Source organism: Coregonus lavaretus, assembly GCF_964263955.1.
Source record: "Coregonus lavaretus genome assembly, contig: HAP1_SCAFFOLD_2165, whole genome shotgun sequence".
In the NCBI taxonomy this organism is placed as follows: Eukaryota; Metazoa; Chordata; class Actinopteri; order Salmoniformes; family Salmonidae; genus Coregonus; species Coregonus lavaretus.
The window spans coordinates 5113-24056 of NW_028164396.1; the positions used below are offsets into that span (position 1 = coordinate 5113).

General features: G+C 40.1%; 1 protein-coding gene across 1 annotated transcript; it reads left to right on the forward strand.

Annotated features, from left to right (window-relative positions):
- The first annotated feature begins 798 nt into the window (after positions 1–798).
- LOC311117067 (CAAX prenyl protease 2-like) lies at positions 799–18471 on the forward strand. The gene is made up of 8 exons (XM_084192058.1): positions 799–1054; positions 13868–13970; positions 14620–14703; positions 14788–14866; positions 15093–15260; positions 16107–16178; positions 16315–16377; positions 17118–18471. Exons 1-8 carry the CDS (start codon positions 885–887, stop codon positions 17345–17347), a joined length of 969 nt encoding a protein of 322 aa, XP_084048184.1. The 5' UTR covers positions 799–884; the 3' UTR covers positions 17348–18471.
- The last annotated feature ends 473 nt before the right edge of the window (positions 18472–18944 follow it).

Below are 18944 nucleotides of genomic sequence, written 5' to 3' on the forward strand. Positions count from 1 at the left end.
CAAGCTCTGCACTGGTGGTGCCCCGATCCCGCAGCTGAATCAACTTTAGGAGACGGTCCTGGCACTTGCTGGACTTTCTTGGGCGCCCTGACGCCTTCTTCACAACAATTGAACCTCTCTCCTTGAAGTTCTTGAGGATCCGATAAATGGTTGATTTAGGTGCAATCGTACTAGCAGCAATATCCTTGCCTGTGAAGCCCTTTTTGTGCAAAGCAATGATGACGGCATGTGTTTCCTTGCAGGTAACCATGGTTAACAGAGGAAGAACAATGATTTCAAGCACCACCCTCATTTTAAAACGATATGATAAGTGGCTGTAAATTTGAAGAATGAGCAAGCTGTTGCCTTGCTGAGAAACATATGCTACCTCTCCCAAAGGAAAAACAAAGTTCATTTAGTGCTACTTAAGGGTAAATGGGTAAATTATATTAATAATAACAATAATAATAATAATAATAATAATAATAATAATAATAATAATATATTACAAATATTAAAGTAGAATAAAATTAAGAACATTTGCATGTAGGGTTATGATTTGCGTTAGCCTAATAAAACGTGAATAAATTATATATATGGGCAAATACTCTAATATAAACATTGCCTAATGTTTTTTTTGTTCATTGGCTGTTATTACGCTGTTATTATACAGTCCTTATAATAGGTCCACTGACATTCGAAGGTGTCACACGAAGGCGTGCGTCTGACGCCACATGATGACGTTGAATTACAGCGCCCAGGATATGTTATGTGAGCGAGCAAGAACTGACATTTTTCTCAGCTCGTGTTTATGAATATTCTCATGAATTAAGGTGGTCAAGGAATTATCACACCACGACATAATATCTTTGTTCAAACACAACCATTGACTCTGTACCCTCGCCATGGTAGAGGATGACGATTTAACGCCAAATTTGATGTCAAACCAAATGTGGAGCAGCAATGGCGAGTTTGTGCCTCCTGACGGAATATGCTGTGTGTCTGTTCTGTCATGTTTGCTGCTTGCCTGCTCCTACGTTGGGAGCTTATACGTGTGGAGAAGTGATTTGCCAAGGTAAGACTCGTATTTCTTTGCTTTCTTGATTCGTAGAAGATGCTGTAGACATACGGAAGCGGTAGCTAGCTAGCTTGTCGGCGCTTGCTAGCTACCTAGCATGGCTTTCGTGCAGGGCAATTCAATGGTAACGGAATTACGCTGAGGCTCCGATTTTTCACTTAAATGTATGCCAAAACAAAAACATTGATTTCAAAGTTGAACAAGCCATACAACTCTATGCACAATGACTACTCTGAACAATTTACAGAGTAATTTCAACAAAAAAGACCAAGGGCCAGCAGATGGCAATATTGAGTCGTTTCCATATAATTAGGAATTAGAATACTTTGTTAGGATCTCTATGGTCTTTGCATTTTACAGTCCAAAGGGAATGCATGTGTCCGGCAATACACTCGTATCCCCAGTGGACCGGTTCGTGCATAAAACATTATCCATTCAGCCTCCAAAGACGTCGATTTCCTCCTTAACTCTATTTAATGGCAAATAAGTTTGGCTGCATAACCGATTGGCAAACCTACAGCAAATTGAGAAATCATGTGACTAAACAGAACAAAAAGAAGAAGAAACTATACTATGAAACAAGATAAATGATATAAAGAATGATAGTAAAAAGCTTTGGAGCACCTTAAATAACATTTTGGGCATAATGGCAAACTCAGCTTCATCATTCATTGAATCAGATGGCTCATTCATCACAAAACCCACTGATATTGCCAACTACTTTAATTATTTGTATAATTGACAAGATTAGCACATTTAGGCATGACATGCCAGCAACAAACGCCAAACCTACACATCCAAGTATAACTGACCAAATTATGAAAGGCCGTAAAGTGAGTGTGGAAGAGGTGAAAAAAAGATTGTTGTCTATCAACAATGACAAGCCACCTGAATCTGACAACTGGGATGGAAAATTACTGAGGATGATAGAGGACTATATTGCCACTACTATTTGCCACATCTTCAATCTAAGCTTATAAAAAAGTGTGTGCCCTCAGGCCTGGAGGGAAGCAAAAGTCATTCCTCTACCCAAGCATAGTAAAGCACCCTTTACTGGCTCAAATAGCCAACCAATCAGCCTGTTACCAACCCTTAGTAAACTTTTGGAAAAAATTGTGTTTGACCAGATACAATGCTATTTTACAGTAAATTAATTTACAATAGACTTTCAGCACATTTATAGGGAAGGGCATTCAACATGCACGGCACTTACACAAATGACTGATGATTGGCAGAGATAAATTGATAATAAAACGATTGTGGGAGCTGTTTTGTTAGACTTCAGTGTGGCTTTTGACATTATCGATCATAGTATGCTGCTGGAAAAACTTACATGTTGGCTTTACACCCCCTACTATATTGTGAATTGAGAGGTACCTGTCTAACAGAACACAGAGGGTGTTCTTTAATGGTAGCCTCTCCAACATAATCCAGGTAGAATCAGGCATTCCCCAGGGCAGCAGCTATTTTTTTTTATTTCACCTTTATTTAACCAGGTAAGCCAGTTGAGAACAAGTTCTCATTTACAACTGCGACCTGGCCAAGATAAAGCATAGTAGTGCGATTAAAAACAACAACACAGAGTTACATATGGGGTAAAAAACATAAAGTCAAAAAATACAACAGAAAATATATATACAGTGTGTGCAAATGTAGCAAGTTATGGAGGTAAACAAGGGGCGGGGCACGCGTAAACAAGATGGCGTATTGAATAGAAATCGGTACAAAACACCTCAAGATAAAAACATAATATTCAAAATCAGTAAGTTAGACTAAATATTAGCATTTCATATATTCGCAGTTAATATAATTCAATCTGGATAATAACAGAAATAAGATCATAAGGCTAGAGAAATATATCGACAAATATTACTACAACAAGCAACACCCAAACATGACTGAAGACAAGCGTGGAGAGCCGATCCCCAAAAGGAAACGCGATTCATCGACAGATACAGATGATATATGCTTTTCACCACTGGGTATGGTAAGTGTGGAAAGCGACCTGTTGAAGTCGATAAATGACAAATTGGGCATATTAGAATTGGTCAGTAAAGACGTAAAAGAGTTGAAAGCGAGTCTTCAAATGAGTGACGAAAAAGCTTTGGTAATGGAGAAAGAAACCAAAGAAATAAAAGTGACAGTCTCTAAAATGGAAACGGACGTTAGGGAATTAAAAAAGGAGAACAATCTTCTGAGAGAAGCCTTACTAGACATCCAAACTAGATCGATGAGGGAAAATCTAGTACTTACGGGTATTCAGGAAAAGGAGGGAGAAATAACAGAGAATATTATGAAGGACTTCCTGCATACAGCGCTACAAATCCCACTCGAGGCTGTCGATAAAATCCAACTCGAACGTGTACATCGTTTCGGAAAAAGAGGACAGAAATATGAGCGCCCAATCGTTGCCAAATTTGCTTTTTTTAAGGACAAAGCTATGGTGAAAAGCCTGGGAAAAAGACTTACTGGCACGAAAATAGGCATGAATGATCAGTTCCCGAAGGAGATTGTAGAAAGGCGCAAAGTTCTGTATCCAATCTTCAAGGAAAACAGATTAAAAGGGAAACGTGTTGCACTAGTGGTGGATAAATTATATATTGACAACCAAATGTTCAGAGACACAAAGACTACTCCATGGCTATTCTAAAAGTTGTAATAGAGGAGTCAAATATTGGAGCACCTGATACTAGCAATGATAGGGATTGTAATATTAAATAACATTTATAGTAAGTATAGTATTTTATAAATGGATAAAACGATATAACAAGCAGAATAATACATCTTTATATACAAATAATTAGAACATGGATTTTTTTGGCGGGAGGTTGTTGTTTTGGCGGGTGGTTGTTGTGGTTGGTCCTGTGTTCTCTCTGGCGTCCTTTCCCCCTTGCAGCAGATGTGGATGCGGGTGCGTTTGCACGCTCGGCCCATTTCTTCCGCAGTCAACCATGTGGTGTGCATTTTTGTGTTTGAAAAGGTGCGGCGTTAAGTGAGTGAGAGGGGAAATGGTTGCATATCCCAGAGCCGACCGGGGGTCTATGAACAGGGGTAGTGAGAGAGAGAGCTTTCAATTTTGTGTAGATGAGGGATATACAGTTTTAAATATAGTATACATCTAATCTAATTATTCATTGTCGTATCATGATGGAAAGATCCCTAACCCTATAACCTGGACACCCACCTGAGCGACCCATACACCAAAGAGAAGTTCCCATCTATTTTATGGACCTGCTGTGAATATGCAGCCTAAACAGAGAAATAAATGCGGTCAGAGACCTACTTGAGCAGCACCGCCCCCTCAAGATTCTGAGCCTGCCTGGCAGGGTTGGTCCTACAAAGCCAGAGCCCCCTGATGGGAGAGCATAATATACAAGGAAATTCTCAAAGCTGCTAATGAGAACCTTGACGACCTTTTACCTAGCCGGTGGGGATTCCGGTGGGGTACGCCCACCCAGGTAGTGGCAGTGCTGGCAACACTGGCTGCAGTAACCCATGGGGAGGGGGTCACACTCGGACAATCAGAGAGGGGGTTTATCATTGTGGCCCAGGTGGCACAAAATAATCAAAGGTCTGACCGCATGGAGATGCTTGGGAAAATGGTTACAACAGGGGATCAGAGTGTTTGTGTCTCAGGTGAAGAGGGTGGATCTGATCTCCATCACCTAGGACTTGACATAGATTAAGTAGATTAATCAAATCTCACATTGTTATCAATTTCTGCTCAATCTGCATGCTTTCTCAATCAGCTTTAACTGTATGTGCACTCGTAGATCAAGTTATTTCTCGAGTTGGGCTCTGGGATATAACAGCCGTTGAGTATCGGATTTTATGGTGGATTGTGGGGGAGGGGGGTTGAGTGTGTTGGAGTATGTGAGTATGTGCGTGTGTGCTTGTCTGGCATCTGTTGTGGGGGGGGGGGGGGGGGATGTTGGGGGGGGGGGTATGGGATGGACCGCGGGAATTATTTGCTAGGATAATAATTGCTTGTCAATGAATTAAATGTAATACAATGGCAATCCTGGTTATATGTTAGAATCCTATGCGTGAACTGCCGACATTATTACGCATATTAATTGATAATGATGGAAAATAGGATATGCATAATTAAAAAAAAAAAAATAGTTATATAGATATATATATATAGAGGTGAAAGCATTGGAAATGCTTTTGGCGGTTAACCTGCTTCTGTTTTGTGGGTGGCACTGTGTGCTGTTTTCGATGGATGGGTCCTGGCCTCTCGGGGCCTTAGGGATACGGAGGGACGTGGGTGGGATGCTGATCACTGGGATGACGGCTCAACTTGGGATGGGGAGGGGCTTTAGCGGGGGAATTAGTGGAGAACAATTGAAGGGTTACTCCGTAGCAATGCAAATATCACGGTACAGCTATATGGACACTCAATCATTACGCTATTTTTTATTGGTAAATTTACAAACATATATAATGATAAATAGACTTGAAACTTGTATCTCATTATGGTGTATGGTGAAATAAGTATAGCCAGTTATAATTGTAATGGCTTAGCTGATAATAACAAAAGAAGAACAATATTTACATGGCTCAAAGAGAAGGAATATAATATCTATTGTATACAGGAAACTCATTCAACAATTCGAGATGAAGTAGCGTGGAAAAAAGAATGGGGGGGGGAAATATACTTCTCCCATGGGCAAAGAAATTCAAAAGGGGTGATGATATTAATTAATAGTAATTTCGATCCGAATGTGCAAATTGTCCAAATAGATACGCAAGGTAGATGGATTATTTTAAATATGGTATTGGACCATAAACAGATATGGCTCATTAACCTTTACGGACCAAATAATGATGATCCACAATTCTTTGACAATATATATAATAAATTATCAAGCCTGCAAGCAACTCAAGACAATATTATTATGGTGGGGGATTATAATACTGTTTTAAATAGCTCAATGGACCGAAAAGGAAATCACACCACAAACAATCACCCACATGCTCTTAAGGAAATTGTGAATGTCATGGATACATTAGAACTAGTAGATATATGGAGGCTTAAATATGCTGATCTAGTGAGATATACATGGCGGAGACTGAATCAAGCTAGTCGTCTTGACTTCTTTCTTATCTCATTCTCGTTGGCACCAAAAGTAAAAAAAGTGTTGATAGGGGACAGAATGCGGTCGGACCATCATATAATAGGCATATACATTACTCTGACTGAATTTCCACGTGGGCGAGGATATTGGAAATTTAATCAAAGCCTATTAGATGATAATTTATTTATAATTAGAACAAAGGAATTTATAACTGACTTTTTCCAACATAACATAGGTACAGCGAATCCCCTTATTGTATGGGACACCTTTAAATGTGCCTTTAGAGGCCATGCAATTCAGTACTCATCTCGAAAACAAAAGCAATTTAGGTCAAAAGAGTTTATACTAAGAAAGGAAATAGAAAGTCTAACAGAACAGATAGATGGCAATAAAAACTGTAACATAGAGGCTCAGAATAAATTAGAGGAAAAACAAAAAGAAATGGAAAAACTTATTCAAGAAAGATCAAGTGTAATATATTATAAAAATAAAGCAAACTGGATGGAATATGGGGAAAAATGCACAAAATTCTTTTTTAATCTTCAACATAGGAATGCTACCAAAAAGAACTTAATGAAACTGGTTACAATTGACGGAGTCACCTATAATTCACCTAATGATATTTTGAAGGAAGAAACAAAGTATTTTAAGCATATGTTTTCTTTTCAGTCGCCTCCATCTCCTCTAACTGAAGCTAATTGTAGAGATTTTTTTTCTATTGATAATGTCAAATTAACAGCCACACAGAAAGACTCATGTGAAGGTGAAATTACAGAGGAGGAACTTCTGGATGCAATTAAAGACTTTAAGTCTGGGAAAACTCCAGGGTTGGATGGCATACCAATCGAGGTATACCAAACCTTTTTTGATATACTAAGAGGACCGTTATTAGCATGTTTTAACCACTCCTATGTAAATGGTAGATTATCTGACACTCAAGAAGAAGGTCTGATCTCATTATTACTGAAACAGGATACAAGTGGAAAATATAAAGATCCAGTCCATTTACAAAATTGGAGGCCACTTACACTTCAGTGTTGTGATGCAAAAATCCTAGCAAAATGTATAGCGCATAGAATTAAAAAGGTATTGTCGGATATTATTCATTCTAATCAGACAGGTTTTTTACATGGAAGATACATTGGAGATAATATAAGGCAAGTATTGGAAACAATAGAACACTATGGAAAATATGGGAAACCAGGCCTGCTATTCATAGCAGACTTCGAAAAGGCATTTGATAAAGTTCGACTGGAATTTATATATAAATGCCTGGAGCATTTCAATTTTGGAGAATCTCTTATAAAATGGGTCAAAATCATGTATAGTAACCCTAGGTGTAAAATAGTAAATAATGGCTATTTCTCAGAAAGTTTTAAACTGTCAAGAGGAGTGAAACAAGGTTGTCCACTATCGGCATATCTATTTATTGTGGCCATTGAGATGTTAGCTATTAAAATCAGATCCAATAATAATATCAGAGGATTAGAAATACAGGGCTTAAAAACAAAGGTGTCATTGTACGCAGATGATTCATGTTTTCTTTTAGATCCACAACTAGAATCCCTCCACAGCCTCATAGAGGATCTAGATACATTTTCTAACCTCTCTGGATTAAAACCAAATTATGACAAATGTACTATATTACGTATTGGATCACTAAAAAATACAATTTTTACATTACCATGTAGTTTACCAATAAAATGGTCTGATGGTGATGTAGATATACTCGGAATACATATCCCAAAGGAAATAAATGATCTCACTTCAATAAATTTTAATAGAAAGTTAGCAAAAATAGATAAGATCTTACTACCATGGAAAGGAAAATACCTGTCAATTTGTGGAAAAATCACCCTGATTAACTCTTTAGTATTATCCCAGTTTACCTATTTGCTTATGGTCTTGCCTACGCCTAGCAAACAGTTTTTTAAATTATATGAGAAAAAAATATTCAATTTTATTTGGAACGGCAAGCCAGACAAAATTAAAAGAGCATATTTATATAATGAATATGAATTCGGAGGACAGAAATTATTAAATATTAAAGCATTAGACCTATCACTAAAATCTTCAGTCATCCAAAAGTTATACTTAAATCCGAACTGGTTCTCAAGCAAATTAGTAAGATTGTCTCACCCACTGTTCAAGAAAGGCCTTTTTCCCTTTATTCAGATTACAACCTCTCACTTTCAGTTATTTGAAAAGGAAATAATCTCCCAAATGTCACTATTTCTAAAACAAGCCATAGAAAGTTGGTTGCAATTTCAATTTAATCCTCCAGAAACGACAGAACAAATAATGCAACAAATATTGTGGTTAAATTCAAATATACTAATTGACAAAAAACCTTTATTTTTTGACAGAATGTTTAAAAAAGGTATAATCTTCGTAAATGATATCATCGGTAGGACTGGTGGAGTTATGTCGCACATGCAGCTAACAAAAACATATGGAAATGTCTGCTCTACCCAAAATTACAACCAAATAATTGCAGCCTTACCGCAAAAGTGGAAGAGGAAAGTTGAAGGGGGAGAAAGTAAGGAACTTGTCTGTTGGCCTTGCATTAAAGAACATAATTGGTTAAGGAAAACTGTGATAAATAAAAAAGTATATCAGTTTCACTTAAGGACCAAAGGATTGACAGCCGTCCCATATAGATTGCAAAATAGTTGGGAAGAGATCTTTGACGTACCGATCCCATGGCATAGTGTTTATGAACTGACACGCAAAACGACACCGGATTCAAAAATTAGAATCTTTCAATTTAAATTATTATATAAAATTCTTGCTACCAATAGAATGTTATTTATATGGGGGATACAATCTTCCCAGCTCTGCAGATTTTGCTGTGAAGAGATAGAATCATTAGATCATTTGTTTTGGTTCTGTCCATTTGTAGCTTGTTTTTGGACACAGGTCCAGGAATGGCTAAAGGATTGCAATATTTACCTGGAACTAACCTTGCAGATAGCATTACTGGGTGATCTGAAAAGTCATAGTCAATCAATCAATAATATAATAATACTTTTAGCAAAAATGTTTATTTTTAATTCACAATCTGTAGAAGCAATGAGAATAGAAAGGTTCAGAACTTTTGTAAAACATCACAGTACGGTTGAAATATATATGGCAAATAGAAATCCTATATGGATGGTGTTAAGAGATAGATGGGAGGTATTGAATAGAGTTGAAGGATGGGACTAATAACAAATAACAACAAATAATAACAAAGATAGCTAATAATGTAAGCATACTGTGTCCATAATAAGTATATAGGTTGTATGTTGGGAGCTTTTGGGAAAGAGCACAGTTAGAAAGATATGGCATTTAGAAGCAAACCGGATGGACATCATGAAAATGATCGGAGAGGTTGAGAGTAGAAGAAGTTCAGGAGCAAAAAAATAAATAATATATATATATATATATATATATATATATATATATATATATATATATATATATATATATATATATATATATATAGATATAGAATTATTGTAAAATTAACTCTGTCCATAAGGTGTAGATAGTAAGTATAGACCGGAAGTAGAGGCCTGGGCGTTGTTGTTCACTAATTTACTCCAAGTAGGGAAAGGATGGTGGGGTTGAAAAGTAATAAAGGGGAATATATATATAAAAAATATAAATAAACATGGGGGATTGGAAGTGATGCAGACAATTACATTGATAGAAGATGCAATCTATCTGCAATATTAAGCTGATCCATCCCCCCCAAAAAAAAAAAAAAAAAAAAAAAAAAGTTATGGAGGTAAGGCAATAAATATGCTATAGTGCAAAATACTTACAATTAGTATTAACACTGGAATGCTAGATGTGCAAGAGATTATGTGCAAATAGAGATACTGGGGTGCAAAAGAGCAAAATAAATAACAATATAGGGATGAGGTAGTTGGGTGGGCTAATTTCAGATGGGCTGTGTACAGGTGCAGTGATCAGTAAGGTGCTCTGACAACTGATGCTTAAAGTTAGTGAGGGAGATGAGAGTCTCCAGCTTCAGAGATTTTTGCAATTCGTTCCAGTCATTGGCAGCAGAGAACTGGAAGGAATGGCGGCCAAATGAGGTGTTGGCTTTGGGAATGACCAGTGAGATATACCTGCTGGAGCGCAGACTACGGGTGGGTGCTGCTATGGTGACCAATGAGCTAAGATAAGGCGGGGATTTGCCTAGCAGTGATTTATAGATGGCCTGGAGCCAGTGGGTTTGACGACGAACATGTAGTGAGGACCAGCCAACAAGAGCGTACAGGTCACAGTGGTGGGTAGTGTATGGGGCTTTGGAGACAAAACGGATGGCACTGTGATAGACTACATCCAATTTGCTGAGTAGAGTGTTGGAGGCTATTTTGTAAATGACATCGCCGAAGTCAAGGATCGGTAGGATAGTCAGTTTTACGAGGGCATGTTTGGCAGCATGAGTGAAGGAGGCTTTGTTGCGAAATAGGAAGCCGATTCTAGATTTAACTTTGGATTGGAGATTCTTAATGTGAGTCTGGAAGGAGAGTTTACAGTCTAACCAGACACCTAGGTATTTGTAGTTGTCCACATACTCTAGGTCAGACCCGTCGAGAGTGGTGATTCTAGTCGGGTGGGCGGGTGCCAGCAGCGTTCGATTGAAGAGCATGCATTTAGTTTTACTAGTGTTTAAGAGCAGTTGGAGGCTACGGAAGGAGTGTTGTATGGCATTGAAGCTCGTTTGGAGGTTTGTTAACACAGTGTCCAATGAAGGGCCAGATGCATTACTAACGACATGCCACTGGCTCATAGTAAATCCTGTGTGTCTATGTATGCAGATGACTCAACACTATACACGCCAGCTACTACGGTGAGTGAAATCACTGCAACATTTACAAAGAGCTGCAGTCAGTTTCAGAATAGGTGACAAGGAATAAGTTAGTCCTAAATATTTCAAAAACTAAAAGCGTTTTATTTGGGACAAATCATTCACTAAACCCTAAACCTCAACTAAATCTTGTAATAGTGGTTAAGAGCGTTGTGCCTGTAACTGAAAGGTCGCTGGTTCTAATCCCCGAGCCGACTAGGTGAAAAATCTGTCGATGTGCCCTTGAGCAAGGCACTTAACCCTAATTGCTCATGTAAGTCGCTCTGGATAAGAGCGTCTACTAAATGACAAAAGAAATATATAAAAAAAAAGTAATTGAGCAAATTGAGGAGACTAAACTGCTTGGAGTAACCCTGGATTGTAAACTGTTATTAATGCAACAGTAGCTAAGATCAACAAGGCAGGTCTTACAGGCCCTAGTTTTGTCGCACCTGGACTACTGCCCAGTTGTGTGGTCAGGTGCCACAAAGAGGGACTTGGGAAAATTACAACTGGCCCAGAACAGGGCAGCACGGCTGGCCCTTAAATGTACACAGTAGAGCTAACATTAATAATATGCATGTCAATCTCTCATGGCTCAAAGTAGAGGAGAGATTGACTTCGTCACTACTTGTTTTTGTAAGAAGTATTGACATGTTGAATGCACCGAGCTGTCTGTTTTAAACTACTTGCACACAGCTCGGACACCCATGCATATGCCACAAGACATGCCACCAGAGGTCTCTTCACAGTCCCCAAGTCAAGAACAGACTATGGGAGGCGCACAGTACCAAATAGAGCCATGGCTACATGGAACTCTATTCCACATCAGGTAACCCACGCAAGCAGTAAAATCTGATTTTTAAAAAACAGATAATGAAAACACACCTAATGGAACAGCGAGGACTGTGAAGGGTCACACACACAGGTACAAACACACACATACAAACACAGATAACATACACACTATACACACATGTACACCTGGATTGTGTGTGGTAGTAGAGTAGTGGCCGGAGGGAACACACTTATTGGATTGTGAAATCTGTTGTAAAATGTATTTTAATGTTTAAAAGTTGTAATATAATGTGTATTACTGCCTTAATTTTTGCTGGACCCCAGAAAGAGTAGCTGCTGCCTTGGCAGGAACTCATGGGGATCCATAATAAATACAAATACAAATAGTGAGAAGGCGAAGAAAACTGGGAAAATAAGCGTACTTTCTTTAAGAACCACCATTTTCCACCACCATGCTAGAATAGCTAATGCTAGTCTCAGATGTTACCTATCGCGTTCAGCCAATCAGGTTGCAGCAGCCTTTTATTTTGAAACTATCAGACTAGGGGTGGAGGCCTATTCGTAATGGAAAACGGTTAAGAACCAAACAGAGCCAACGGAACGGAACGGGGAGGGACCTACCTGAATTTGTCCAATAGAAACTCTCTTTTGAGTGAACAGTGGTGTAAAGTACTTAAGTAAACATATTTTAAAGTACTACTTAAGTCGTATTTGGGGGGGTATCTGTACTTTACTTTACTATTAATATTTTTGACAACTTTTTAATTTTACTCCACAACATTCCTAAAGAAAATATGTACTTTTTACTCCCATACATTTTCCCTGACACCCAAAAGTACTAGTTACATTTAGAATGCTCAGGCAGGCCAGCAATATGGTCCAATTCACGCACGTATTAATATAGAGCGTTGTCATCCATACTGCATCTGATCTGGTGAACTCACTAAACACAAATAATGCGTTTGTAAATTATGTCTGAGTGTTGGAGTGTGCCCGTCTGTCCGTAAATTAAAAAAACAAGAAAATTGTGCCATCTGGTTTGCTTAATATAAGGAATTTAATGTACAGCATTTACGTTTACTCTATACTTTTACTCAAGTATGACAATTGAGTACTTTTTCCACCACTGTACTTAAGTACATTTAAAACCAGATACTTTTAGACTTTTACTCAAGTAGTATTTTACTGGGTGACTTTCACTTTTACTTGAGTCATTTTCTATTAAAGATTAACTGAAAGGCTAAAACAAACCATTATATCATGTTCTCATATGTATTTAAAGGTAGAATATGCAGAAATCACTCCACCACTTCCTGGTTGCTAAAATTCTAATAGTTCGCCTAATTTCAGTTTTTGACAAAACAAGCAAGTATAGTGTAGAGAATCATTGTACCTTCTAAACCGCTGTGAAATATATTTTCCTTAACCAAAAATATAGTATTTTCAGTTGTTTGAAGCTGGTCTACAAAACCGAAAGTAAAAGATTAGAAACTTTAGAACGGGAAGCATAGAAATGGCGCACATAGGACCGATCTACCGCTTCTTAGACTTGCTTTCAATGAGAATGACAGTGTCGCATACATTCCCTTTGGACAGTAAGATGAAATTACTCAATATCGCCATCTGCCGGCTTTTGGGCTAGTGCAGATGCAAAGTTTGGTAACAGAATTACTGTAACATCTCCCTCAGTTTTACTCTGTTACCAAACTTTGTATCTGCACAGTTTTTCCTGTAAATGTGTTTTAATAAAATGTTCAGTGTAAATTGTTGAAAGTAGTTGTGCATAGAGTTGTGCATAGAGTTCTATGGTTTGTTAAACTTTGAAATCAATGGTTTGTGTTTGGTATACATTTTAAAGTGAAAAATCTGAGTGTCAGTGTAATTCTGTTACCATGGAATTTCCCTGCAGCAGTCTGCCAGCCTTTTCATTATTTGCTGGTAAATTAGCAAGCAAACAAAACCAGAGGGCTTATTTATTTAGTTTCCTGTTTAACTGCAGTGTTCTTGCTCCTTAAGGGGCTGGTGTGTTTACAAAATGTAATGTTGACACGTGCCTCTCCTGTGTGTGCATCACGTGCCTGCCCCCAGGGACCACCCGGCCGTTATCAAGAGGCGCTTCACCAGTGTCCTGATCGTATCTGCCTTGTCGCCTGTCTTCGTGTGGACATGGAAGGTGTACACTGGTGTGATGGTGAGTCTCTACGCCGCGCTGTCTCAGCTACCGGCTGACTGCTATCAGATGACTAAAGCTCATGGTTGGAAATGACAGCTGAGCCTGTGTTGATGGTTCCAAGTGCTTTGGAATAGCAGTCTGCTGTAGTTTTGTATGGGGAAAGAATGGGTTATTGTAGCTTAGTGCGTCACATTTCCCCACTCTATTAGAAAAGGAAAAGCAGCTTACTCCAATACAGAACAACTACACATCGTAGCCAGCTTTCCAAGCAACCTCTTGCCCTATAATGGATTTGATACATTGCAACCCAGTATCTGGGCACAGATGCATGAAACAAGCAGTTCCTTTGAGGCTGGGGCACAGGATGCCAGCTGATTACAGCCTATTTCCTGGTCTGTTCATTGTTAGGGAGTGTTATGCCGTGATGTGGTCCTATGTAGCTCAGCTGGTAGAGCACGGCGCTTGTAACGCCAGGGTAGTGGGTTCGATCCCTGGGACCACCCATACACAAAAAATAAATAATGTATGTACGCATGACTGTAAGTCGCTTTGGATAAAAGCGTCTGCTAAATGGCATATTATTATTATTATTATTATTTATGCTACGTTATATACATGAAAACATTCCATGGATTCCATCACTATGTCTCCTCTTGTTCCCCTATAGCCCGGCCCCTCGTTGCTGGCTCTGATGGGCATTCGCTTCGAGGGCCTCATCCCAGCCATCATACTGCCTCAGCTGCTCACCATGGTAACAGACACAACAGACTGTTGTTGATATACATTTGGTGTTGTCTGACCTACAGTAGTTAACCTCTGACCTTTGCTCTGGTAGGTGTTGTTTCTTGGCCCTCTCATCCAGCTGGCTATGGACTGCCCCTGGGGCTTCATGGATGGGATACGAGTGGCCCTTGGTGAGATACTGTCTGGAGATGATTATTCCCCCAATATGGTTATTACTGTGTTATCCTGGAGATGATTCACCAGGATAACAAACCTCCCATTGACATCAATGCATGATTGATGAGTTAAGTGTACCAATTTTAAAAATAGGATTCAGCTCTAAGTGTTAAAATTTTTCTAGATGTGTACAGTATCTCTCTCACAGACACATTATGGCATACTCTCTCCCCCCCACAGACCCATGGTTCTGGACTCTGTGCCTCAGGGACATGCGCTGGCTGAGGAACCAGGTGGTGGCTCCTCTGACTGAAGAGCTGGTATTCAGGGCCTGTATGCTGCCCATGCTGGTGCCCTGCGCCAGCCCCTCTACTGCCATGTTCACCTGTCCCCTCTTCTTCGGAGTAGGTAAATCCCATCAACATACAGCACCGGTGGATCGTCTAGGTCTGGTTTGCATTTAGAAAAATCTGCTTGCCCCAACTGAATTGAAAAAATAATTTATTGGATTTAGCAGCATTTCATTCCATTAAATTAGAGCAACCCCTTTAAAGTCCGTTATGTCAGTTAATGTGTGTGTCTGTTATGTCAGTTAATGTGTGTGCATGTCAATCCAAACACCGTCCGTCATTTTGACCTACATAAATATTGATGCCAAAGCTGTGCTGCACACCTGTGGTGCTACAGCTGCAGCCAACACATCGTTTTGTGTGTTTTGACTCTTGACTAATCATTTTCATGCAATTGGAGCCCCTGGCACATCAACGGAGAGCGAGAGAGAGAAGCACTTTTCTCTGGTAGTTTTTGGGGCTTTGACCCCAACAAAATTATAGCAAAACTCATTTAGGTGCTTTGAGCATCTGGAAAAGCGCTACATAAATCCAATATATTATTATAATTTTTAATATTACAGAAAGGCAGTAGGCGTAAACCTCTGTTATAAACCTGATATGCTTTTAATAATATAGACAAGATGATTTTCAGTCAGAACAACTGTCCTCATTACACAGCTGCAGCTGGAAAGCGAAATGGTTTCGTCTGTCACAAAAATGTCTTCAAGCGAGTTTTGGCTAGATTAATTTGTTGAAATAATGAACCCATAGCTCTCACCAGTACCGCAAAAATTCTGCATGTGAATGTGGTAAACAAAATGTAAATGGCGAATACATTTTGGATGATGCTGGATTATTTTTCAACCCTGTCCGTGATGTCGATTTCTTTTGTCTGGAACCTCTAAAGATGTTGTCTTCACAGCTCACTTTCATCATGTGATCGAACTGCTGCGATTCAGACAGGGCACTGTGTCTGGGATCTTTCTCGCTGCAGGTAAGGACCAAATGATAAACTGCAGCTTTTCTATTTTGTCTCCCATGTGGTAGATGGATACAGTAGCCTAGCTATGTCTTCTTCTTCCACTGACTGTTAAATAGGCTGTATATGATTATTAATGGTTGTGTTGCAGTGTTCCAGTTCTCCTACACCGCTGTCTTTGGAGCTTACACTGCCTTCATATTTATCAGAACAGGTGGGTACTAGCTAGTTCTGTCTGGGTCTCTGGGTACTAGCTAGGTCTGTCTGGGTCTCTGGGTACTAGCTAGGTCTGTCTGGGTCTCTGGGTACTAGCTAGGTCTGGCTGGGTCTCTGGGTACTAGCTAGTTCTGTCTGGGTCTCTGGGTACTAGCTAGGTCTGTCTGGGTCTCTTGGTACTAGCTAGGTCTGTCTGAGTCTCTGGGTACTAGCTAGGTCTGGCTGGGTCTCTGGGTACTAGCTAGGTCTGGCTGGGTCTCTGGGTACTAGCTAGGTCTGGCTGGGTCTCTGGGTACTAGCTAGGTCTGGCTGGGTCTCTGGGTACTAGATAGGTCTGGCTGGGTCTCTGGGTACTAGCTAGTTCTGGCTGGGTCTCTGGGTACTAGCTAGGTCTGTCTGGGTCTCTGGGTACTAGCTAGGTCTGGCTGGGTCTCTGGGTACTAGCTAGGTCTGGCTGGGTCTCTGGGTATTAGCTAGGTCTGGCTGGGTCTCTGGGTACTAGCTAGGTCAGGCTGGGTCTCTGGGTACTAGCTAGGTCTGGCTGGGTCTCTTTCTTTGTGGTCATATTAGTTGTTGTAAAGTTGTGTGTGTGCAACCATTTTGTCACCTTGAATATTTATATCTACCTAATATTGGTTAATATTTATATCTACCTAATATTGGTTAATATTTATATCTACCTAATATTGATTAATATTTACTGAATATTTATATCTACTATTTTCTCTCTGTTCTCAGGTCATCTGGTGGGGCCGGTGCTGTGCCACTCGTTCTGTAATCACATGGGCTTCCCTGCCCTGAGCACGGCCCTGGAGCACCCCCACCGCCTTACCATCCTCTCCTGCTACCTGCTGGGGGTCCTCCTCTTCCTCCTCCTCCTCTTCCCCCTCACAGACCCCCTCTACTACGGCCTGCCCACCCCCGTCTGCACCCTGGCCTCCGTCCCCAGCTCCCTATGCATCTCCTGATCCCACGCCCACCCACCACACACCCCTCTGTATGAGATGGACCGGTCTGCTGATACTACCAACCGTCACCAACCAAAAGGAGGAGCGGTCCAAGTGGTCCTAGCACTAGGGGTGTTTTAGCTCTTCGGTCATGCCCGCTTGGATGGGCTCTCTCTGGGGGGAGGTGGGAAGGGTTAAGGCTGTGTCAGGTATGGACACTCAGTATTATGGGCTGTATGTTGCTAGGGGCAACAGGGTAACTTAGACAGCCATTCCCTATGTTCAGGTTATGTTGGCTCTCAGTCAGTCAGTTAGCCAGTCAGTCAATATGTGGTCTGTAGTGTAGACTCAACAAAGGAACAGTATCTGGCCAAGACGTGAGGCGCTGTAGTAGTAAGACATTCTGGTGGTGAATAACGTCAGTGTTTTCATCGGTCCTAGATGCTGAATAAGAGTTATTTATATACACGTCTGCATGTTTCTATACTGTAGTGTTTTATTGGTGGGGGATGGTTGGGTTCAGTTGTTACGGTTGTACTGTTTGGACTGTAGTTTTCATGACCTCTTCTATGATAGTTTAGCCACAATTCTTTTAGCCTTCCTCTCAGGCTTTTAAGACACCAGACAATTGGTGTTTGGCGAGATCACAAAGGCTACAGTCTTTACCCAGCCCTGAATTCAATCATTCACTCTAGTTGACGCTCATTCCAAGCATCCATTCCAAGTCATGCCGATAGAAGCCTATAATCACCAAGCTAACATGATCATTCTAAGGGCCAGGAGTTTTTCCCTGACTATGTGAACCTGGCCAAGAAACTCTCTGGGTCCTGGTTATAGGGTTGGTATAACTAGGACCAAGTCTTACCTGATCAGGAAAAACTCTGGGCCCCTACCCTTCGCTGCACACAGTTTTACCTTTTATAAGGGTTATCCATGTTCATGGCTCTTTGTTCTTGATCTGCCTTTTTATTTGATCGATTGAAGGGGGAAGTACCTTAAGGTGGGGTGAGATGACGGACATTTTCCCCTTAAGGGACTTGAACCCTTGTAAGACTCAGGTGTACTGTAGTCGTATGTATGTAGGTTTGAATGCTATCTAACCACTACTTTGTATGCTGCTACATGTTGCAATATGGATGTCAGACAAGATGACACGTCTACATTCTTCTACAGACATACTCACACACACCAAGCTACAGGATTCAGATGCCTTGACTTCTTCCACATTTTGTTACGTTAAAGCCTTATTCTATTTTCCCCTCATCAATCTACACCCAATACCCCATAATGACAAAGCGAAAACAGGTTTTTATAATTTTTTGCAAATTTATTACAAATAAAAAACATAAATACCTTTATTTACGTAAGTATTCAGACCCTTTGCTATGAGACTCAAAATTTAGCTCAGGTGCATCCTGTTTCCATTGATCATCCTTGAGATGTTTCAACAACTTGATTGGAGTCCACCTGTGGTAAATTCAATTGATTGGACATGATTTGGAAAGGCACACACCTGTCTATATAAGGTCCCACAGTTGACAGTGCATGTCAGAGCAAAAACCAAGCCATGAGGTCGAAGGAGTTGTCCGTAGAGCTCCGAGACAGGATTGTGTCGAGG

Coding starts and splice junctions, on each gene's coding strand:
- LOC311117067 (XM_084192058.1), top strand. CDS start 885: ATGGTAGAGGATGACGATTTAACGCCAAATTTGATGTCAAACCAAATG. Junction 15,261..16,106: donor TCCCCTCTTCTTCGGAGTAG/GTAAATCCCATC, acceptor TTGTCTTCACAG/CTCACTTTCATCATGTGATC. Junction 16,179..16,314: donor TGGGATCTTTCTCGCTGCAG/GTAAGGACCAAA, acceptor GTTGTGTTGCAG/TGTTCCAGTTCTCCTACACC.